This window comes from Chelonoidis abingdonii, chromosome 7, assembly GCF_003597395.2.
Source record: "Chelonoidis abingdonii isolate Lonesome George chromosome 7, CheloAbing_2.0, whole genome shotgun sequence".
Classification (NCBI taxonomy): Eukaryota; Metazoa; Chordata; order Testudines; family Testudinidae; genus Chelonoidis; species Chelonoidis abingdonii.
The window spans coordinates 34325171-34349029 of NC_133775.1; the positions used below are offsets into that span (position 1 = coordinate 34325171).

The following is a 23859-nucleotide window of genomic DNA, read 5'->3' on the forward strand; positions in this document are numbered from 1 at the left end:
TGGTGAGATGCACTGTGCCACAGGGGAGACCTGAGGTAACACCTTCAAAAGCACCTGTGTGAAAATGGCCCAAAATGGCAACACTGCCTTTTGAAAATGGAATTTCATCCCCACAGAATGTAGGCACTTTTGAAAAATTTATCCACTGAATCATTTCATGATGGTCTCATTCCCTGTTGTGTCATGTGAAGGAAGCATACTTAGCGCTGCTACACTCCCTGCTGTGTAATTATTTTATAAAACATTAGGAAATCCTAAATTCTAAGCCAGGCTCTGCCAGCATTTCACTGGGACTTTTGCCAAGTCAGTGAACCTTTCCATAGGTTTTGGAAGGAAACTGGCTTGTTAGAAACACTGCTGACATGTTCCAAAGCAGGGTTCTCTTTAGTCTTTCTCACCTCAGCCATTTGAATGGTGGGACAGTTGTAACAAGCAAACTGTCACAGATACAACAGATTCCTTTGGGAACAATATTTACAGTGTTTATTAACAAGCACACTTGGGCAGATACAGAATATTTATATGACTTGTAAGAACATTTCTCCAAAACAGTAATACACTAATATGAACTGATTTTTTTAAAAAAAAAATTGTTAGTTCAAAGCTAACATATTAGATCTTGGATTGTGAAATCTTTGGGCAGGTGGCTCTGCCACAGACTTTATACATGACCTTGGGCAAGTCAGATGATCTCTCTGTGCTTCAGCTCCCAATAATCTGCTTGTAGCTCTTTCTCCCGCCCATGGTCTGCCTTGTGGATTTAGAGTGTAAGCTCTTCAGAGCCGGAATTATCTCTTACCCTGTGTTTGTAAAATGCCCAGGCACTGTGGCCTTGATTTCAGTTGGGGTCTTTATGCACCCTGGGTGCCTTGACCAAGCACCATTAATGAGTGTCCTTCATTACAGCTGTGCTCCCTTCAGTTGGTGGTTGACATTTCTGTTCTCTCTCTCTCTGTTGCTAGTTTTCTTTAAGCTTTTTGGAAAGTTTTACCAGAGATTTCATTGCAGAAGTATTAATGACCCCTGTGACAATGGCAGAAAGTGGTGGGCAGGAAAAGGCAAGATGGATCACAACAGTTATCATGAGTTCAGCTCTCCAGGTACTGTATACCAGTTATTGGTGAACTGCATAGGCACCGGCTTCGTGGATGCTCTGAGGCTGGAGCACCCACTCCCCACAGCACCTCCCACCCTCTGGCAGCCATGCCAATCAGTGCCTCCTCCTGCTGCCCAGTGCCTCCCACCTGCCATGATCAGCTCAGAAAGCGCTGGGAGAAGGAAAGTGACCAGATGTCCCGATTTTATACAGACAGTCCCAATATTCAGGGCTTTTTCTGAACTAGGCGCCTATTACCCCCCACACTCTGTCCCAATGGGGGCACAACGAAGTGAGAAGAGGCTGGGTGGGGGAGAATGGGGGCAGATTGAGGGTAGGAGGTGGTGGAGTGGGAGTGGGGCTTTGGGGGAACAGGTGTAGCATCCCCCACACATTAGAAAATTGGCTCCTCAGGTCAACTGCAGCAACTAATTCACTAATATTGAACCAATTGTCAAGTATTTCCAAGATTTTATAACAGGAAAATATTTTATGCAGTGCTAAAGTATATAACAGATATAGGAAAATGTGTGTCACTTACCTGGTAAACCTGCTGCTACCACAGACCTACCTTTTTCTTCATGTTCTTTTCTTATGCCATTTCCCTTCATGTTTGGTATCAGTTTAGTATTCCTGCCACCTGCTGTTGTGAGTTAAATGTTTTCCTAACCCATGTCTTTCTTTTTATATTGCACTGATACTATTATATGGATTTTTTTTCAGCTGATCAATGTAAGTCATTCCAGCAAGGATGTTGTCTTGTAGATTCCCCTCTGAAGACTTTATCTCTTCCATTATACAGTATTAATACTTTGGATAGATTATAGTAATAAGTTAAGAGATTCAAATATGAGTGCACAATTTTTGGTTTAAAATTCAGACTCTTGAGGAGACTGAAGTCTGATTTGAGCATGTTAAAATCACAGTCCAGAATGTGTGCAATTGTTTGAGATTTTTTTTCTAGAACACTAGAAAATTCAACCTGCAGGTTGAAAAATATGTACAAGTCCACCCTATTCTTCAGATGACATTGTTGCATAGTGTTGTCATTTTGCTTTCCTAAGCAGTTTGTATTGTGCCATGAAGCTCCCCTGGTAAGGATGTTGTCCAGAGCAGTTTTTTCTGATCTGTCCTTCAAGTCAAATGTTAACATCCATATTGATTCATTCAAACTAGCCTACTTAATTGCAGGCAGGCAAACATCTAGTGTGAACATTTCTACTGTCTGCAAATCTTGGTTCTGTGCATCACTTTTTAAAAACAAAGATTTGACTGTAAAATGTTGTTTGTGAAGTTTCCTTGTGTATTATGCAAGTGTTTCCTGTAACAAAATGAATGTAGACAGGCTGGAAGAGGTAAAAAACATTAGAAGATTGTCACCCCATTATTTCACACCTAAATCATTGTTGCAGCTATGCAAATATTTCATATTCTCATCAATTACGCAAAAGTTAAATTAAAATGTTTAAAGTCATTACTGCTACTAGAGTAAAAATATTTTCTAAACTAAGGTACTAAAGACCTTTTAACAGTCAGACTCTGTTTTAAGAGTCCAGTTGATATGATTGGAAGCATGTTTTAAAATACATTTTTTACATTTATTTAGAGTCATGAAATTTCAGAATCTCTACAGAGTCAACACCACAGAGTTCGATATTCAGATTCGGTGGAAAATGGATCCATGATTTTTTCTCTTTCTGGTACAGTAAATTGAATTGCAGTACATATTTCTTAAAGAACTCACCAGAAATTCTAATGGGGTATAGGAGCAGATCCTCTTGCAGTAGCACAGAGCAGACCTAAGAAACTGTATAAAAACTGCATTGCAGAAATGTCAAACAGTTTGGAATGGTGGATGTGAAAGTGCCAAGGTATTTTCTTTTTCAAGAGGCCATTAGAAAAGAGTGGAAGTGAGGAGAGGAGGGGCTGTGAATAGAAATCAGATACTAGTTATTATATTAAAGTGCAGTTGTACTCTGAAAAGTGACTATATAAAATGTCATCTTACTTGACAGAACAGCTCCTTATGTGTACCTAATGATTTTTGTGATTTTTTTAAAAATCTGCTGTTATTTAATCTTATTAGCTTTACTTAAGCCATTCATCTAAAGAGTGACTGAGTTGGATTTTATTCCTTCTGTGCATTAATCAAATTGCTTACTGAATCCCAGTCACACCTGAGTGAATCTAGCTGAGACAATATCACTGCACAAATATCACTGAAGTGTAATTCAGCCAGCAGAACTTTTACTACTGGTGACTTGACCTTAATCTTCTAAGTCAAATTTGCTGAGCTAGCAGTTATAAAAAAAATTCTCTGTAAAATGAGCCAATTTGACCAGGAAATCACTGAGGCAACAAACATGAAACCCCACATTACTATTTCGACAGTTGCTTTTCAGAATAGAACAGCACTTTAAACCACTAAAGTGACATTTAGGCAAAATAGTTCTGCTTATTCAGAATCTGAAGCCTTTGCCATCAACACTGCATGGGGCATGGATAAGTTTCCACATCGGTCCAACCCGAGCTGCTCTTTCCATGTCCTGCATGTTGCTAAGTCTCACAGGTTTCTCTGTCTGAGGACTGTTTGACAAAGGGATTCTTTCAGTTGACCCCTTTTGCGTGTTCCTTCAGGTGCCCAATGGCACATCTGCCATTGCAGATGCTCCTTGTTCTTAAGCTGTTCCCCACATATTACTAGCTTCTTTTCTGCATAACTTTAGAGATAAAGGTTTGTTGAAGTCGCACTAATCTTGGCAATTGTTATAAATTCATCCCATTAAATACCTAGAATTTATCTGTATCATTTGTGGATTTCAAGATTTCCCATCCATATGTTGATATGGAAATAACATTTAAGTTGAAAACTTACAGTTTGGTATTAAATTGTAGATTTTCGATGACCAAATCTTAAGCTGGTGATTGCAGCTGCTGCTGTTCAATTTGTGGTATTATTTCCTTCTGGCCATCCCCATTGGCTTGCACATGACTGCCAAGGCATGTGAATCGACTCACATTTTATATTCCTTTGTCTTCTAAAGTAATGCTTGAGTTGGGAGTTCTGCTTATGGATGACTTGGTAGTTAGAAGACTAAACCTCACCTCACTACTAGCTTGAACTAACAAACTGAGTTTACATTGTAATCAATTTATTCTCTAGGCATTGCATTTCTATTGGCAGACACACAAGACTTATTTAAGACAGGAGGAGAACTGTTTTTAGGCAGAACTGAGAAGTTCATAAATATTCATCGGAACAGTTTTTTGCTTTTGTCAGCTGCCTTGCATGGACCAAAAGAATGGGATTTAATGTTCAGAATTCAGAAAAGGTATGTCTTTAATTGGATCAGTATTTTTATTACTAAAGAATAATGAAATGTAATATTAATGAATATTTGCACAAAGGTCCTATATACAGATTTTCAAAGGTCCTGCCAAGCTGAACACTTGCCAGACTGCTGTGAGGTGATCCAGTGGCTGAATCCTCAGGTGTTTTAAGCCCCCAGAGTCTCAACAGAGCCAAAGCACTGTCTCTGTCTTGGGGTTCCTAGGCACATGCTCAGGGTTCAGAGCCTCTGTCTAGTATCCCCCTCCTGAGAGCTACAACCTCACAGCTCATTACCCAGTCCTTAGAAACAGTGCTAAGCAGGAGCCAATTTACCATGAAACAAGCTGTGCAGTGGCACAGGGCCCCCAGCGGGGGAGGGAGGGGGGGCATCTCACAAAATGCAGGACAAATCTCCCTGAGTCCTGGCCAGTGGCGCAACAGGGCTCAGGCAGGCAGGCTGCCTGCATGCCGTGGTCGGTGGCCCACGCTGCTCCCTGAGGCAGCTGGCATAGAATCATAGAATCAAAAGGTTGGAAGGGACCTCATGAGGTCATCTAGTCCAACCCCCTGCTAAAGGCAGGACCATTTTCCCTAAATAATCCCAGCCAGGGTGCGGTCTAGCCGGACTTTAAATAGCTCTAAAGATGGAGATTCTACCACCTCCCTAGGTAACCCATTCCAATACTTCACCACTCTCCTAGTCAGAAAGTTTTTTCTAATATCCAGCCTCGACTTCCGCAACTGCAACTTCAAACCATTGCTCCTTGTTCTGTCCTCCGTCACCACTGAGAACAGCCTAGCTCCCTCCTCCTTGGAGCACCCCTTCAAGTAGTTGAAGGTTGCTATCAAATCCCCCCTTAGTCTTCTCTTCTGCAGGCTAAATAAGCCCAGTTCCTTCAGTCTCTCTTCATAAGTCATGTGCTCCAGTCCTCTAATCATTTTTGTTGCCCTCCGCTGGACTCTCTCCAATTGTTCCACATCCTTTTTGTAGTGTGGCGCCCAAAACTGGACACAATATTCCAGATGCGGCCTCACCAGTGCCGAATAGAGGGGAATAATCACATCCCTCGATCTGCTGGCAACACTCCTACTAATACAGCCCAGTATGCTATTAGCCTTTTTGGCTACAAGAGCACACTGTAGGCTCATGTTCAACTTTCCATCTACCGTAACCCCAAGATCCTTTTCTTCAGCACTGCTACTTAGTCAAACAGTCCCCAGCCTGTAGCAGTGCATGGGGTTTTTCTGTCCTAAGTGCAGGACTTTGCACTTGTCCTTGTTGAACTTCATGAGGTTTCTTGTGGCCCACTTCTCCAATTTGTCTAAGTCTCCCTGAATCCTATCCCTGCCCTCCAGCGTGTCCACCACTCCCCCCAACTTGGTGTCATCTGCAAATTTACTTAATGTGCAAGCTATCCCATCATCAAGATCATTAATGAAGACATTGAATAGAACGGGCCCTAAGACAGACCCCTGGGGCACACCACTTGTTACTGGTTGCCAACTAGAGAGTGTGCCATTGATATCTACCCTCTGAGCCCGTTGATTCAACCAGTTTTCTATCCACTTCACAGTCCATTTCTCCAACCCATACTTCCTTAGTTTGCTGATGAGAATGCTGTGGGAAACCGTGTCAAAAGCCTTACTAAAGTCAAGGTATACAACATCAACAGCTTTGCCCCCATCCACAAGTCCAGTCATCTCATCGTAGAAAGCAATCAGGTTGGTCAGGCATGATTTACCCTTGGTGAATCCATGCTGACTGCTTCTGATCACCTTGTTTTCCTCTAAGTGTTTCAGGATGGATTCCTTCAGCACCTGCTCCATGATTTTTCCAGGGATTGAGGTGAGACTGATTGGTCTGTAGTTCCCTGGATCTTCCTTTTTCCCTTTCTTAAAGATAGGTACTATATTTGCTTTCTTCCAGTCCTCTGGGACCTCTCCTGTTCGCCATGAATTTTCAAAGATAATGGTCAACGGCTCTGCAATCACATCAGCTAACTCCCTCAGCACCCTCGGATGCAGTTCGTCCGGTCCCATAGACTTGTGCACGTCTAACGTCTTTAAGTAGTCCCTAACCTGACCCTCTATCACAGTGGGCTGCTCTCCTCCTCTCCTCTCTGCGTTCCCCAGTGTAGTAGTCTGGGAGTTGATCCTGCCCGTAAAGACTGAAGTGAAGAAGGAATTGAGTACTTCAGCCTTTTCCATATCTTCCACCACTAGGATACCTGCCTCATTGAGTAAGGGACCTACACCATCCCTAGTCCTCTTCTTGTTGCTTACATACTTGTAAAACCCCTTCCTATTATCCTATGTCTCTGTGCACCCCTGGTGGAGGGGGAAGCGGTGCCATGCACTGCCCCTGCCAGCACATGGAGGCCCGCTGCCGCCCTCCCCCCCAAAGGGACGCACAGAGACGTGCCAGCTGCAGAGCTAAGGCGGCTCCCTGCTGCTCTGCCTCCTGCCCTCTGGACTGTGCTGCTCCCGGAAGCAGTAGCCCTGCAGCCCCGCGTGTGTGTGTGTCTCTCTCTCTGTGTGCTGCCCCTGCCCTGAGCGCCGACTCCACAGCTCCCATTGCCCAGGAACTGCAGCCAATGGGAGCTGCAAGGGCAGCGCCTGAGGGCAGCGGTGTGTGGAGAGCTCCTGCTCTTGCCGCACAGGGATGAGCCGTGCCAAAGGAGTGTGTGCGTCAGTTGCTTTGGGAGCCGCACCGCCCAAGGTAAGCGCTACCTCCCTGCCCTCCTCCAACACCCTAACCTCCTGCCCCAGCCCAGAGCTCACACCCAGCACCCAAACTCCCTCCCAAAGCCCGACCCCTGCACCCCAACCAAGGTACCTCATTTTATTTTCATATACTTTCCATTACTTATAATATAGGAGGAAGATGAAAGAAAAAGAATGAAAAACGGGTGGGGGGATAAGAGAATGTTCCAAGGGGGGAGCCAAAAATAAAGCTGCGCACGGGGACCCATTAACTCTAAATTTGCCATTGGTGCTAAGCCCTTAGACTTCCACCCAGAATTTAAATTCACCCCATCTCAGAACTTCAGCTGTGTGGGTTTCCTGGGCCTACAGTGTAACATATAAAACACACACACACTTTGCACAGGATTTTAACATCGTTGCGTTTTACCTAATCACATGAGAAATACTCAGCTCTATACGAAAATAATAAACTGTATATGCATTTCCCTGTCTGTTTCCTCACCACTCCAGAGCACTGTTTGGGCTGGGGTCAGAGTTGTCAGGGGCATCTAGAATCTTTCTGCTGCAATGCATGGCTTGCATTCTGAAATATGGACCCTTATCTCACCTAGGCTAATCCATCACCTTTCTCTTGCCTGTGTGTCTTCACCCACTATGGTTTTTAGAGGCTGCCCTCAACACTTTAGCTTCTTCATCCTGTATTTTGGATTTCCCACTCTCCAAATGCCAGACATACGCACACCCAGCACCCTCCCACCCAAAAAACAAACAAACAAAAAACTAGTGAGGGAAGTTGGAGAACTAGTTTCTCCTAGTATGCAGTAACTCCTTTGTTCTTCCCAGGTAAGACCTATTCAGATGCTGATTGTCCTTAACAATCTGGTCTTATTCTTGGTCTGGATACACAGACCTAGAGGCATTCCATGATACAGCAATTTTACATAGTAACAATTTCATAATATCAACCAGAATTCATAAGTGCTACAGACAGATTTTTCAAATTGTCACACAGGTGAATTTGATTTTGCTCATCTAGTGGAAAATTAGCCAGAGGCTAATGTTTTAACATTGGCTTGTCTTATTAATAGAGAATGTGCAAAACAATGCTATCTGAATTATTTTTACATGTCACAGTCAACCTGACAGCATGGGACACTCTTGAAAGCATGACAAGTAACACTTTCTTCAATCACTTCAGTGCTACGTAATATATTTAGTGATTCTTTTTTCTAAGTTTGTAACACTGACTGGAAAATTTTGCTATTTTTCTTTAATTTCTAAAAAAACCACAACTTTCTCCTGTAACAAGTCTTGTCCGCATAAAGAAATATTTAACCAATGTTTGTTAACCAGTTTTTAAAACTTACCCATAGTCTCAAGGAGGGTCACAGGAGCCATAAGTATCTGAACAGCTGACTACTTATTTGGATTAAACCTTTGATTATTCTAAAGCACTCTCATCCCATGTCACCATGATTCTTCACATTTCGGCTATGTCTACACTACCACTTATATTGGCTAAACTTATGTTACTCAGGTTGGGGAAAAACACCCCCCTGAGCAACATAAGTTTCGCCAGCATAAGTGGTAGTGTGCATAGCGCTATGTTGGTGGGACAGCCTCTTCTGCTGACATAGCTGCTGCTGCTTGTTGTGGGTGGTCTAATTATATCAGCAGGAGAGCTCTCTCCCTTCGGCATAGAGAGGCTACACAAGAGATCTTACGGCAGCACAGTTGTCTACAGTTGTCGGTGGTACAGCTGTGCCGCTGTAAGGTCTCTAGTGTCGACATAGTCTCTAGAGTATTTCAGCACTATTCTGGAAAGCAAAATCTGTGCAAGTGTTTCTAGAAGTTTAGGTTTCTAAACCTTCTTGCCTCCATTTCACTGCTAAGTTCCAGCTTGAGTAACTAAAACCTATAACAGACCCTGTTGTAAAGATGCCATTGGATGTACTACTTACCAGAAGTGGTGGATTGAGAGGGACGAAATACTAAAGTCCCATTTATCCCTAGAATAGATATTGCACACAGAAGCAGCGCAAATTTCCTGCCCCTTCATAAACTTTTATGTGTTTAAAGTGAAATTTTTATCAGGATTATCCTCTTGTTTTGTGTATAACTGACAGGTATCTCATTCTGTCTGGATAGTGTGGTAACAAGGTATGGGAGTTTAGATTTAAACCTATTCCTTTTGCTCAATGTTTTCGGACACCTGATTGTAATCTACCACCATCCTCAACAAATCCACTTGCCTACTGGCATTTTGAGAGTTAAAACTAATTCTGCAAATGGCACGGCAAAGCAGTGCTTAACAATCTCAATCCTTCCTGTGCACATAAATGCTGAAGGAGCTTGGTCTCAACCAAAGTGGAATAGGGCTTGGGGCTCTGTCACTAAGCATTCCAGAGAAAGAAGGGAGCTTCTCTCTTGTAACACCTCATAAAATACAGGAAGAAGAGGTGCTGGGGGGGAGGGGGGAGAAGAGGGGTGTAAGAATAGTGTCAACTCTCCATTTGCCTTTAAAAATAATAATAATAATAATAATAATCCCAAACTCTCTGCATGCATGTAGGAAGTAGGATTGGAAAATTTCTTAATGATAATTTCCTTTCTGGTAGCAATGTCTCCCACAATTCTGGACATCTGGGCTGCTCCCCTCTCTACAGCTCACAGAGGCAGATCAGTATTATGGTGCCACATGGTCTGCACACACACCCTGTGCTTCTGCTTGCTGCCAGATAAATTATTCCCAAGCTGTAAAATTTGCATATAATCATTAAAAAAATGTTCCAGAGATAATGAAGTACTTATGCACATTAGACCAAGGACAACAGTCATATGGTAACAATTCCACTTAATATCTGACCCTTGACTCATGACCCATACAAGGATGGGTAGAATTGTGGGAGATACTGCTAGCAGGAAGGAAATTATTGGTAAGAAATTTTCTTTTCTGTACCCCAGCATCTCCTACAATTCTGGACATCTGGGAAGCAGTGAGACGTAGCGATGGTTATGAAACAAAAGTCTGGTAGGAAAGAAGTGCAGAGGAGCAAGCAGGGAGATGCTGCAGTGAAAGCTCAGGGACAGTTAAACCCCCCAGAGGTTAACTGATCCAAGAAGAAAGAGGAATGCTCCCCACTGCCCAAAAAACTGGGTAGAAAAGTTAAAATAGAAGTAGTAAGGGCAAGAGGCAAAGAAACTGCCACTGTCTGCTGCTGTGGAGGCAGAGAATCTGGCAGCATGCAGGAGCAGAAGGGATATGGCCAGACCATGTGGTGCCAAAACACTGCCTGCATGAGATGCAGAGAGAGGACGGTAGCCAACACGTCCAGAATTGTGGGAAATGCTTGGATGGAGAAATATTACTCTGATAATGTGAGAGGGGTTTTTCAGCCTTAAGCTGTAGTGTACTGTAAATATATATTTTAAATGTAATCATGGTTCTTCTGATGTGCAGATTCCTGGGCAGTAATTTACGTGTAATTCCAGTTCATAACACTGCTGAAACAGTTAAACTCATGCTAACTATAGCAAAGGTAAGTCTTGTGGTATATATTAACAAATATTACCCATGAAAGTTTTTTTAAAAAATACATTCATAAAAACAATGAATCACAAAATAAATTTTTTGTCCTTAACTGAGCTTGTAGCTTACTGTTACATTGATCAGAGTCCCAACAATACCTACTGTTCTAAGAACACAAGCCAAAGTCTGATGTTGTAGTTCAAATGTTTGTTTCAAACTATTATCAACAATAGCTTTAAAAGGTCTTATTAGCATCTATAAAGATGAATGACCGAGCTCTAGGGCCTAATTCTGCTCTCACTTGCCACTGTAAATCAGGAATGACTCCATTCATTTATTAGCAAAAAACTAGCATGAAATCAAAATCAGGCTGCAAATATTGAAGGTCTTCTTAAAGTAAATTATTAACCTAAAGACTATAGCAGCTTGTGGACATCAATCAATAATAGATTTACTTGTATAAATCTATTCTATTGACTAGCAACTACAACAGAGCATTTGTGTTCTTCATATCTGTGCAACTGCCACACATCCTACATGCTTAAGTAAACAAGAATTTTCTTTGAAAAGATTAATGTATATGCAGGAATTATTTAATGATTTTTCTACAGAAATGCTGAGTCAACATTAATTATAAGAGTACGAACAGCACTCCAATAATGTAACAAAAATAAAAGGAATAGCACAAACCAGATATTAGTTTGCATTTTATCCTTTTCATAAGTGGTCACTGTATAAAAAATTAGCATTTGCCAAGTTACAATATTCTGGCATAAGAAACTGCCATTATTTTCTATTCTAGAGTCTATAAAACAACTGTGGCACCTCATGTTGACATCTTAATAGTAACCACTGTACGTCAGACTTCTAGCTTTTTGTGAAATCTGTTCTGCACCATATCCTAATTCAGCCTATACATTTGAAACTCTCCTGCACTTGATCTGCACTAATGTCCCAATGACTTCAATGGGAGTTCCATGTAAGGGATGTTAGCATGAGTCCCAGATCTATTTATGGCCATTAAAATATAGTTCTAAATCTTAAGGCCAGAACCTGGCCCCTGCTGGGGTCAACTTGCACTAGTTTGCCAGTGCAAAGCAATCACAAGCCAGCTGAATAAGCTACGTCAAGATTCCCCCATCTGCGGAACCCCAGCTGAAGTACAACATGCATAATGACTGCCATTTCACTCCTCCCTGTCCCCAGTGGAGGAGGGGTGGCGGCCAGTGAGCAACAATATTTAGCCTATCTTTGGCAGCTACAACAACCCCTTGTCATAACTATAAAGGGAAGGGAACAGCCCTCCTGTGTACAATGCTATAAAATCCCTCCTGGCCAGAGACACCAAAATCCTTTTATCTGTGAAGGGTTAAGAAGCTCAGGTAACCTGGCTGACACCTGACCCAAAGGACCAATACTTCTAAATCTTGGTGTGGGGAAGGCTTTTGTTTGTGCTCTTTTTTTTGGGGTTGTTCGCTCTTGGGACTAAGAGGGACCAGATATCAATCCATGCTCTCCAAATCTTTCTGAACCAGTCTCTCATATTTCAAACTTGTAAGTAACAGCCAGGCAAGGCGTGTTAGTTTTATCTTTGTTTTCTCAACTTGTAAATGTTCCTTTTTGCTAAGAGGATTTACCTCTGTTTGCTGTAACTTTGAACCTAAGGCTAGAGGGGGTTCCTCTGGGCTCTATGAATCTGATTACCCTGTAAAGTTATTTTCCATCCTAATTTTACAGAGATGATTTTTCCCTTTCTTGCTTTAATTAAAAGCCTTTTTTTTAAGAACCTGATTGATTTTTCCTTGTTTTAAGATCCAAGGGGATTGGATCTGAACTCACCAGGAATTGGTGGGGGAAAAAAGGGGGGATGGCTAAATTCTCCTTGTGTTAAGATCCAAGCAGTTGGATCGGTATTCACCAGGAACTTGGTGAAGAAGTCTCTCAAGACTATCCAGGGAAGGGAGCTAGTATTTGGGAGTGGTGGCAGCAAAACCAGATCTAAGCTGGTAATTCAGTTTAGGAGTCCACATGCAGGTCCTCATATCTGTACTCTAAAGTCTAGAGTGGGGAAGGAACCTTGACACCCCTTGTGGGATGTTATTAGAATATGAACAAAGCAGTCCCACAGCTGCTTTAAGTTGTGCTTTAGGATCAACCTGGCACCCCAATGCAGCTTGCCCAGTTACCTTTGTTTCTCCCTCACCCCCAGATATCCAGTTTAGAGAATCTGGTCTCAGTCTCTTCATAATTTCCAGTTGTACTATATTAAGAGTAAATGATTCAGTATTTCCTTATCCAAACTATCTAATTCCCTTTTAATCAAAATATTTGTAAATAGTGTCACATATTTCTTTTTTCCTTTTAAGATCACCTGCAAACCACACATAGACACCATTCGGTACAGAATGCTAATGGCAAAAGCCCAGATCATAGACCAGAGTCCAGTTTGGAAAATGCTTCACAAGATCCAGTTGGATTGTAACTAACTTAGTACCAATTAGATTTATTCAAAACTTCTGGAGTTACATTTCTAAACAAAATACAAATGCTTTTCTTATCTGTTCAAAAAAATACAGCAACTGTACAAAAAATAGTTTAAAAATATTTGTGTATATAATTAATGCATTAAATAAAATTTACATAACATTTATTGTGATACTCAATGCTATATAGTGTGAGTTATACCAAATTTGCTAACTTGGAGAAAAGTTAAGGGATTTTTTTAAACTCTATATATGTTTTGTTTTTACAATTTGGGCAATTTAAATAAAACATTAAAAAACAAGTGCCTTACCTTCAGCTTGATTGCAAAGTGATGTTATTTTCCAAAACATTTAAACACCTCTTTGGGAGCTTCTTCATAGTTAGGGAGGATAAGAATAATCAAAATGATCCTAGAGTAGATTCCCCCAAGTTCCATATATTTTAGACCATATTATGCATTAACAACTTTTGCACTGAATTGCATTCTTGTTTCTCTTTACAAAACATATGCTTCCTGTCTTGTTTATGTATATTACCTTTCACTGTGGAAAGTTCTAAACTTATCTTGTTTTTGAAGCATGGTTTCCCCTTGTCCTCAAATCCCTATGCTCAGATATCCAGTATGGACAGTCCTGATTCACAGTCAGTCTTTATTAATCTAGAAGTATGGTTGGCAATATTAATTGCAGTAATAATACCTAGTATTTACAAATCTGTGGATCTCAAAACTTTCCAAACATTATTATTGGGTTCTAGGTAATGCAAACATAAGGCTATTTCTACACACCAAAAACATCCTCTCATCTCCAAAGGTTAATAGAATGTAATTATCTTATGCCAAGCAGATGCAATTTCCAAACTCTAGCAAAACTGCAGCAAACTCAATGAGAGGGTAACTTGGGATATTTTGTTGAAATTAGTACATTGTCTATTTCCATTAATCAGATTCTACAGCAAAGACATGTAAAGAACATCAGTTGCAAGTATTCTAACAGCCTTTTATAAATAATTCTTCAACAGACTTGTTTAAAGCTTGATAATGTCTCTTTCAAGTAAAGTCATAATGACTAACGTCTTAATGTCTTGTAAGCGTTAAATCCAGTGGGTTTTTAGGACATCAAGTGCTTCATTTGACCGCCAGTATTTATGTTATGTTATGGTTTTTATTTTCACTTCGATGAGTTCTTCTACTCGGGCCAGAACACTTTCTATTAAATCAAATGTGAAAAGAGCTGAATGTAGAACCTGAAATGTCAAGAAAAATTCACGTTATTTATATTAGCACCATGACATTTTTTTTCCCCAGTCAGCTCTAAATGTACACTTGCCTTCAGGTAAAAAAGAACAAACAAACAAAAAAACAACTGTCTAAATGCATTTGCAAAACTTTGGGAAAAGGTATGAACTCACCTGAAGCTGCATTTCAGTGGTCATGTTAGGCATCTTTTCCCCACCAACTGTTACAGAACAAACTGCTTTAGAATTGTGAGATTCTGCAAAATAAAAGGACATATTATAGAGCAGCAGGGTGTTCCATCTAATTTTTAAATTAACATCTTCATTCTATTACAGTTATAAATTCTAAATTGTTAAATGTGTGTATCTAGTGATTGGTCAAGAGCTAAGAATGGAGGATGCTGAATTGTAACAGAACATAGACCTGAGGTGGCTCCTATAGCTTTAGTTTTCCATATTGCAGGTCACTGAATTACTAAGCTATTGGGCTGTCCTTTATACTAAGTGTTGCATATGAACTATTACTAGATGAGTTTCAAAAGATAAATCTTGTACTATAGTAAAATAGCAAGAGGTCTATTATATTGCAGTACAAGACAATTTTATGAAGCTGCAAGTCACATAAAATGGAAAAATGCAAGAGTTCCCACAGCACATCCATTTTTTATACAACAAACTTTCTTTGAATAATGGATAGTTACACATGTAAAAAGATGGCAGGAGAAGGTCCGATGCCATGATTTAATTTATCTACCACTTAGATATTAATTTTATTGTTTAAGCAAAGGCTGTTAGCTTCTCCATATTTAATCCATCCCCCTTTCTTGGTTTGTATTGCTTCTGAAGGCTGGAAGGGCAGTTCTGGAAACTGAGGAAAATAATATCTCTTTTTAAACTTGGTACTTGTAACTAACCAGAACAATGAAGTCTTACTTACAGTATCCTGGTAATGGTTTAGTTTTACTATCCCACTGATATTATGGGTGAGATCTTCACCTCCACTCTGGCCTCTTCATACCAGGTGAAAGGGTCAGAGAGGCAAAAAGGTGCTCTCAAAAGTCTCAGATTCAGTTTGCTGTAGGAACTAAGGAAGACAATCACAGGCTGCCTTCAGAGGAACCTCTCATGAGCCCTCCTCTAGAGGACATACTGGGGTGAGACCATAGCACTAGGTGAGATTCTGGGCAGCACTGCACGCCATGGGCAGCCAGGGCTGTCTAAATTGCATGAGAGGCCATGGAGCAGCGCAAGCTCAGAAGTGTGCATAGGGGGCTCAAAACCACATTGGGTCCCACTTCTATTGGGCCTCTGAGAGGCCCAGCACAGAATCTTACCCTGTGTGTCAAATATAACAAAAATGTAAAATGTCATATTTCAGAACTTAAGATTGTATCTAGTAGTTCACATACCTGCTCTACCACTCAAAAATACTTTAAAACATGAACACTAAGTCAGAAGTAGCAGTGCAGAGCAATTTTTGAATGTCCACATGATATCACTCATGTTGAAACAATTTCCAAATCACATGTATTTTTCTATTAGCTTCTAGAAGGCTTACATGTATGTGCACTTGGAAGTAAACAGATCCTGAATAATGGCTACTTTTAACTGGTAAATAGTCCATATTGGATGAAAAACTGAAGAAAGCCTAGTAATGAAAATAAAGCCCACAGATTTGGCTTCTGACCCCTATAATATTATGAAAGTAGTTCCTAATGGCAAATATGGTATCTACAAGGTTGTTGTGTGGTCATTTCAAACGCAGCATATTTCAAATAATTCTATCTAAAATTCAACCTACATAGTGTTCACGAACACTCATTTTTCTCACAGAATTTCCACATCTAAAAGACACAAAAGATAGTAATGGAGACAACCAACCTCGTCTATTTTCCTTTTTACTCTTTATTTCTGCTTCATAATGTGCTTTTGACATATTAAGTCCTGTGTGCAAAGGACTTAAGAAATTTTGCTCAATCTTGCTAAGTTCAGTCCATATACCAGTCTGTTCAAATTAGAAAAGAAAAAACGTTAGAAATCAGTTTTTAACTAAGCATTAGAACACAGTTTCTGTCCTAACTATTTTACCAACACAAACTGTTGATCCAGGAAGGAAAAGGATTTACTCATCCCATTGTGCTGACCTGCATGTTTAAGCTGTTGAATCCCCTTAACTTCCTTTGCCTTCCTATACCAGCATTTACGTTCCTTATAAACCAGAGGTGAAATTATTCTCAAAACTGGGCCATTAGCACTGCACTACTAAGACAGAATTACATCATATGTTACCAGGGGTGAAAGTAACTTACAGGATTTACCAGTACTGCTGGTCCTGAGGGGGTGTGGCCTCATCTGGAAAAGGCGTGGCCTCTCAAGATTTAAAGGCTCTGGTGCTCCAGCTGTGGCTGGGAGCCCCAGGGCCTTTAAATCAACCCTGAGCTCCCAGCTGCAGAGGTGGCTGGGAGCCCCTGGGGCTGCAGGGCAAATTAAAGGGCCCGGGGCTCTGAGCTTTTAAATCCAGCCCCAGCCCAGCCGCTGGAGCTGTGGGCGGGATTTAAAGGGGTCTGGGCTCCCCAGAGCGGCGGGGAGCTCTGAGCCCTTTAAATCACAACCCCAGCCTGGCTGCAGGAGTCACAGGCAGGATTTAAAGGGCTCTGGGCTGCCCGCAGCCGGGGGAGCTCTGAGCCCTTTAAATCCTGGCCCCAGCCTGGCTGCCCAAGCCGCGGGCGGGATTCAAAGGGCTCTGGCCTCTCTGCTACGGCAGGGAGCCAGACCCCTTTAAATCCCCGCCACGGAAGCTGGTGCGGTCCAGCATGGTGTACTGCCTCTTGCTGGTATGCCGTACCAGACCGTACAAGCTTACTTTCACCTCTGTATGCTACACTGTTATGAAAGAAAATGTAGTCAACCTAAATAAACAAGTACTGAAGTCTGTAGAAAACTTCAGATAAACTAAAACTGAGTCTTTTACTGGAAATAATACAATCAGCACAATATTCCTTGTTTTATTTTTGCTATTTCTGTATTCATGTTAATTGCACTATCAAAATTTTCAAGGGAAAACTGAAGGCTTAAATTGCTGGATAAGAGGAAGGTTGAGCTTTTGGCATGTAGCTTGAGGATTACAGCACATGGGGAGGGTGCATATTCTTTCATTCCCTCTTGCAGGCTAAGCTGGAAGAGACTTGATACTTTTGTGGGGGGTGAAGGTGGCTTAGGGCTTGTCTACACTACCTGCCGGATCGGCGGGCAGTGATCGATCCAGTAGGGGTTGATTTATCGCATCTAGTATAGACACAATAAATTGACCGCTGAGCGCTCCCTCGTTGACTCCAGTACTCCGCCAGACAAGGAGAGCAAGCGGAGTTGACAGAAGAGTGTCAGCTGTCAATTTAGTGCAGTGAAGACACCGCAATAAGTAGATCAAAGTACATCAACTTCAGCTATGCTATTCATGTAGTTGAAGTTGCATATCTTAGATCGACCCCGTGTGTTACTGTAGACAAGCTCTTGGACTCCTATTTCCCCATCCTAGCTTCCCCGCTAGTAATTCCAACAACAGATAAGCACTATACTTGTAGGTTTCTGCTAAAATGATTGGCAATGAAATAATTAATTTGCTATTTAAATTGTACCTAGATTACAGAATCAACAACCTATTAAGATGATTGGGGTAGTTCAACTTCTCTTATCCTCAGGGCGGCTCTAGGCACCAGCAAAGCATGCACCTGCATGAGGCAGCCCATTTGCAGGGGCGGCATGGGAGCTGAGAACCAACAAGGGGCTCTGGGAGCTGTAGTTTCTTGGTTAGCTCCCTGCCTCTAGTGCCAGGCCTGGAGCAGGGAAAGAACTACATTTCCCAGCATTCCCTTGGCCACTACCAACTGGAAAGGAAGGAGGGGAACCTCATGCAGTAGCATGCTGTGAGTGGAGAGTGGTAGGGAGATCATATTTTAATATTCAAAAAACAGGACACCCCAGGGGGAGGGAAACCCCACCCCGCCACCATCTACTCCCTCCGACAGCCCCCCACAGAAACCCCAATCCATCCAACTCCCTGTCCCCTGATCACCCCCTCCTGGGACCTCTGCCCCTAACTGTCCCCCAGGACCCCACTCCCTATCTAAGCGCTGCTGATCCTTGTCCCCTGATTGCCCTTCCCGGGACCCTGCCCCTAACTGCCCCTTGGGACCCCATCCCCTGTCTAAGCCTCCCTTTTCCTTTGTCCCCAACTTTCTCCTCCTTGAGACCCCCCCCCAACTTCCCCCCCAGGACCCCACCCCCTACCTGTCCCCTGACAAACCCCTGAACCTCTGGCCCATCTAACCCCCCTTCTCCCTGCCCCTGACTGCCCCCCCGAACCTCCACCCCATCCAACCCTCCTGCTCCCTGTCCCTTGACTGCCCCCCCCCCCCCGAATCCCATACCCCTTCTCCAACCCCCAGCCCCTTACCATGCCACTCAGACACAGCACGGAGCCCACAGCACCCCCCCGCGCACACACACACCACTCAGCACCTGCCTTCTAGATTTGAACACCTCAAAAATTCAGGAGTGCTCAAGCTCAGTTTGGGCAGCTGTTACTTCATTTCTCTCAAATCAAAAATACTTACGATCCACTGTAACTTGCGTAGAAAAAGTAGGATAAAATTGAGCAAGAAATGCTTCCCAGTGGTTATTAGGACTGGAATTGCTATTTTCAACAGCCATTACCTTTTTGTTTGTTGTTTAAAAGGAAGACAGTGATATTGCATTGGCAAATTCCCCATAGAAAGAAAGAGTGGAACAAAAGAAATAAAGGCACCTCAACTTTTCCTCATTTATGGAGGACAGTCTTATAATATGCATCCAGATATTCTCAATCACACAAGCTGAAAATTATTCTACTTTACTGCAGCTCTGTAACCATATGGAACCAATGTTGTCTGTGTTCTGTGCACATCCAAAATACCTGCTGAATGACCCGCCCCGGGAGCGAGTTACCAGTGACCCAGGGCTTCGGCGGAAAGAGGGTGCAGGTGTGGGGGGAGAGAGCCCTGGGTTGGGGCGGGAGAGGGTGTGTGTGTGGGGCACTGGTGGGGGGAGGCGGAAGCCAGGGGCTGGGCAGCAGACGGGGTGGGGGAGGGCACTGGTGGGGGGGGAGGGGAAGCCCAGCACTGGCGGGCAGGGGTGTGGATGGCGGGGGAGAGTCCAGGGCTGGGCAGCAAGAGGGTGCGGGGGAGAGCCCAGGGCTGGGATGGGGGGCAGCCAAAAAATTTTTTGCTTGGGGCGGCGAAAAACCTAGAGCCGGTCCTGCTTATCCTGACTGCTTCAGGTGGTCTCTCTGCAAATTCAGGTAGACAATATCTCTTGTTAACATTTGGAAGGTTATCTTTGTTGGAAATAATTTACTTAAGGGTTGGAAACTCCCTTTCCCTCCCCCACATTTTTAAAGCAAAAGCTCAGATTCTATGGCAAATTTCATGTACCTGGGCATGGCGCCTTGTTTATATTGTATCTAGTATGCGGTGCTTTATAGACAAGCAATTAGACATGGGACCTGCCCCAAAGACTTAGGTTCTGAGTTCGATCCCAATGGATCTGGCTACCTGTATGTGTAAAAGTCTGATCTGCTCACTTTTTCCTATTTTTACTCCTGTTGCCACTGCAGAAGCAACACAGCTAAGAAAATATGCTATATACTAATCTAATTCAAACATGAACAGAATTATTAGCTAAGTACCCACTACAAAGCCAGATTCTGCCAAGAGCTAACACCTGTGAAACTCTGCTTTGTGGCTGCACTGATTATGCTGGACATTGTACAAAAAATCCCTATCCCGAAGGGTTTGCAATCTAAAGACAAACAGCTGAAGGGTAGAGGATAGAGATACAACTAGGGTGATCAAATGTCCCGATTTTATAGGGACAGTCCCAATTTTTGGGTCTTTTTCTTATATAGGCTCCTATCACCCCGTGTTCCATCCCAATTTTTCACATTTGCTGTCTGGTCACCCTAGATACAACTTACTGTACTAGCAAATGAATATGGTGATGAATTGGGACAGCTCTGTTAGTAATATGTATTGTAAATAGTTCGATTGTTGGTGGTTTTTTAAGGTAGCTAAGGGCATAATTTGACGTGCAGAATCTATTCCTGATGATGCATGAGCCAGAAAAAAAAATCTGTTTGGTTATGAAATCCAGGTGGCATATCAAAATCAACTGGTAGGAAAAAAAAAAATTTTACAGTAAACTTAGCTAATTGGATGCTGAAGTCATTGAGAAAAACATGAAAGATTACAATTGGAGCTGGTCAAGACTTTTCTTTCAAAACCCTTTTTGGACAGAACTTGCTTTTTGACTATACAATTTTTTACAAGGTGTCTACTTGCCATAGAAAATTGACTTCGGTTCAAAAAAATGAATTCACAAAAACTGAAAAATTTTGATTAAGAAATGCTGCCACAATACCTCATGGGAATTGTAGTTCAGGTTCCTCATGTCCCCATTCTTTTCTATGGGATGGGTTCCCCAGCAGGATTACATCTCCAATGAAACACCACGATTAATTTCTAATTGCACACAAAGTCTGCCTCACTTACACCTATATAACTCCAAATTCTGTAACTGATAGCAGAATTTGAATATAATAGGATGTAACTGAAAGCCAAATATGGTCTGAAGAATAGTGGTGATACAGGACCCACAAACTACAGAACTGTAATGTTCTCAAAGTTCCCTTCCCCAACCACATTAAAGTAATAAATATTTACAAACTTCAGATTAAAATTGTTTGCCTATGAATAGTATATACTAGGGGTACTGGTATGTAGATTTTGGTGAAACCACTAATGCATGAACAGTGAAACCAATGGAATTTCTTAAAAGGTCATTGGGAAGAGCTCCGACCAGTGCCCACTAATGCCAGAGTCCCCATGTCTCAACTGAACACTAACAAATACATATCTGGAATCAATCTGGCTCACTTGTGGGCTAGAATTGTTAAAATAGGTATTAGAATTATAAGAATGTGTTTAGACCTTATTGAATGCTTCTGGGTTGCTGCATGCATTAATTTCACTTATAATATCTGTATCCCATACTGTCAGGTAATGTTTGAGTGGCTGTACTGTAAGGCTCAGTGACTGTGCAAATCACCAGATAGGAGAGAGACGTTAATTAGTGTGAAGAGCTAATCATCAAGAGAAGGCATTATGTCCTTCCCAACAGGTAAGGTCAATCAACACCAGATAAACTATTGTGGCATGTTAAAGAGGACATAAGATGTTTGTTGTTCTGCTCTCCCCCTCACCAGTCTGCTGTGAAGATGATTCATGCTAGTGGATTCCTCCCATCAGTTAAGTGGGATAAAAATTCCTAACAGGAAGAAGCTGATTATCTCTATGCTGCTTGAATTGGGGGGGCAAAGTGTTTCTAGGTAAAAGCAAAAGATCTGCTTAGCCTGGGTTAGCCCTAAAGTACATACAAAATCTGCTGATTACAGAAGCTTGTATTACCTTTTGAAACTTAAGATCGTAACTCATTTGTGTATATATTTACCTGTTTTAGCCTTGTAAATAACTCTCTGGTTTCTTCTTCCTATTTTATAAATCTTCATATAGTTTAGCTACAAGTGTTGTCTTTGGTGTGAGATCTAAGCTGCAACTGATGTCGGGTAAGTAACTGGTCCTTTGAAGTAACCTGAATATTTCTGTGATTCTTGATGTAAGGGGCCATCTATCACAAAAGTAGGCTCACCTGGGTGGCGAGACAGATCAGAGTACAGAAGGCAATATCTCTGATTCCACATTAAGGCTATTATTGTGCCTGAGTAGTTTACACTTGGTAATTTGTAGATGAAATCTAAGCATAGAACTCAAAACTAATTTGGGGTTTGTGCCTTGGTTCCTTACAGACTACCTGAGGCTGGCAATAATATTCTTGAATCACTACAGGCAGCATTACAGTCATGCCCCTTCAATGGAACTAATTTAGAATCTGCAAGATGACCAATGAACTTTCCCCAACTTTAGATTCTTATATAAAGAGGACTGGGAAACAAGGAAAACTAGTTTGAAGGGAAGGTGTAATTATATTAGGCATAGTTTTTAAAGTAAAGCCTTTACTATGAGACCTGGTTGATGATAAAAGCTGTTGAACTGTATGAATTGCAGGAATGTTGGTGTCTAATGACCTGGGGAAAAGAATCAGTAGGATTTGCCTTTGTTATGGGGATAAGTGGCCTTTTCAGTACTGGAGTGCAGTAAGAAAATTAAACATGTAAAATTCCAATGGCTCTTCAGTCTTCAATACTGTAGCTAAGCTGTGCAGGCTATGGAACTTAAAGAAATCATAGTTCAGCTGCTCAGAAATGCAACTTGATGTTCAGTTGTGAAATTTAAATATAAATTGCTTCCTTGGCTATCTAAGAACATTTGTCCATCTAGATGGGAGTGATTGCATACAAAAACAAATCAATCAGTCATAAAACATTACACTGAAAAGCGGCTACAGCAGTTGAATGATAAGCATGGTCCGGATTGCTCTGAAATAGCACAGCCAATAACAAATATTGGTGACTGATTCACATGTGAGAAGGAAAAATAAGTCATGGGCCTGCTGATAAAGTTTAACAGTTCATCCCATTTCTAACATTGTAAAATCTTGCTTTAAAACGAAGTTGAGTAAAAACTTCTACCACTTGTATAAAATTATAAACAGCCAGAATCCAGCATATAGAGAGGTGTATTTCTGCCTTTCAGGCTATTGGCTAGGAGCTGTTAGAGCTTAAAGAGAACATATACAAAAAAATTGTTTGACAATTCCAACCTACACCCTATGTTATTAATACTGAAATGGTTAAAAAATACTTTACCATTTATGCTGTTTATTTTTTTCCCATTTCAGTTAGGACAGTACAATAAGCTAGAGGGTTTCACTTGTTTATATAACAATTTATGGATTATTAGTATTCAAATATTAAAGCATGAAAGAAATGGGGAAAAACTGATTCCCTGCTTATACATATTTAAGACATAGCGTTCTGTCTGAAATTGCAGTGTAAGGTAGTTTAGTAAATGACCTTCATGCATGAAACATTGTAGGCTATATCTGGTAAAACAATGAAGTAGCCAGCCAGAAGAAGGTACAGGGTATGCAAAAAAGAGATGTCAATATAATAGCAAAGGCATGGATTAAACACAGACTATAGCTGTTAGAAAAACTGATGTGGAATCCCTGCCCACAGCCAGAGCAGCAGAGCTATCTGCAAAATCAGAATGGCGTACAATCTTAAGCGTGTTGCCCTTAGGAGGAAAGAATGTACTGTTTTTTCCCTCTCAGAGAGAATAGAATTTATCCTAAGAAAGTAGTTCAATAAAACACATTTGCCAGGAGCAATTACAAGCACTATCATCTAGTCCTATTTCCATCCCAACCCCTTTTTGCCAAAATATCATCTGCTTTGTTTGAAAATCTTCATCTTGACATGAGGAG

General features: G+C 41.6%; 2 protein-coding genes across 4 annotated transcripts in view; one reads left to right on the top strand and one right to left on the bottom strand.

Moving 5' to 3' along the window:
• The first annotated feature begins 618 nt into the window (after positions 1-618).
• Positions 619-13158, top strand: C7H1orf146 (chromosome 7 C1orf146 homolog). Its single transcript, XM_032773003.2, has 5 exons — positions 619-1100; positions 2703-2796; positions 4260-4428; positions 10594-10672; positions 13029-13158. Exons 1-5 carry the CDS (start codon positions 1017-1019, stop codon positions 13146-13148), a joined length of 546 nt encoding a protein of 181 aa, XP_032628894.1. The 5' UTR covers positions 619-1016; the 3' UTR covers positions 13149-13158.
• Positions 13134-23859, bottom strand: part of GLMN (glomulin, FKBP associated protein) — a 43758-nt gene continuing 33032 nt past the window's right edge. For all 3 annotated transcript variants that reach the window (XM_032772997.2, XM_032772998.2, XM_032772996.2), the window contains exons 17-19: positions 16264-16387; positions 14557-14639; positions 13134-14391 (exon numbers count right to left, since the gene is read on the bottom strand). In XM_032772997.2, coding sequence (XP_032628888.1) covers positions 14296-14391; positions 14557-14639; positions 16264-16387 — 303 coding nt within the window. In that variant the 3' untranslated portion in view covers positions 13134-14295. The remainder of the gene's footprint in view (positions 14392-14556; positions 14640-16263; positions 16388-23859) is intronic.

Excerpts from the sequence above, each read along its gene's own strand:
- C7H1orf146 (XM_032773003.2), top strand. The coding sequence starts at position 1,017 with ATGACCCCTGTGACAATGGCAGAAAGTGGTGGGCAGGAAAAGGCAAGA. Across the intron at positions 1,101-2,702 it reads TCATGAGTTCAGCTCTCCAG|AGTCATGAAATTTCAGAATC; the intron begins GTACTGTATACC and ends ACATTTATTTAG. Across the intron at positions 10,673-13,028 it reads TCATGCTAACTATAGCAAAG|ATCACCTGCAAACCACACAT; the intron begins GTAAGTCTTGTG and ends TTTCCTTTTAAG.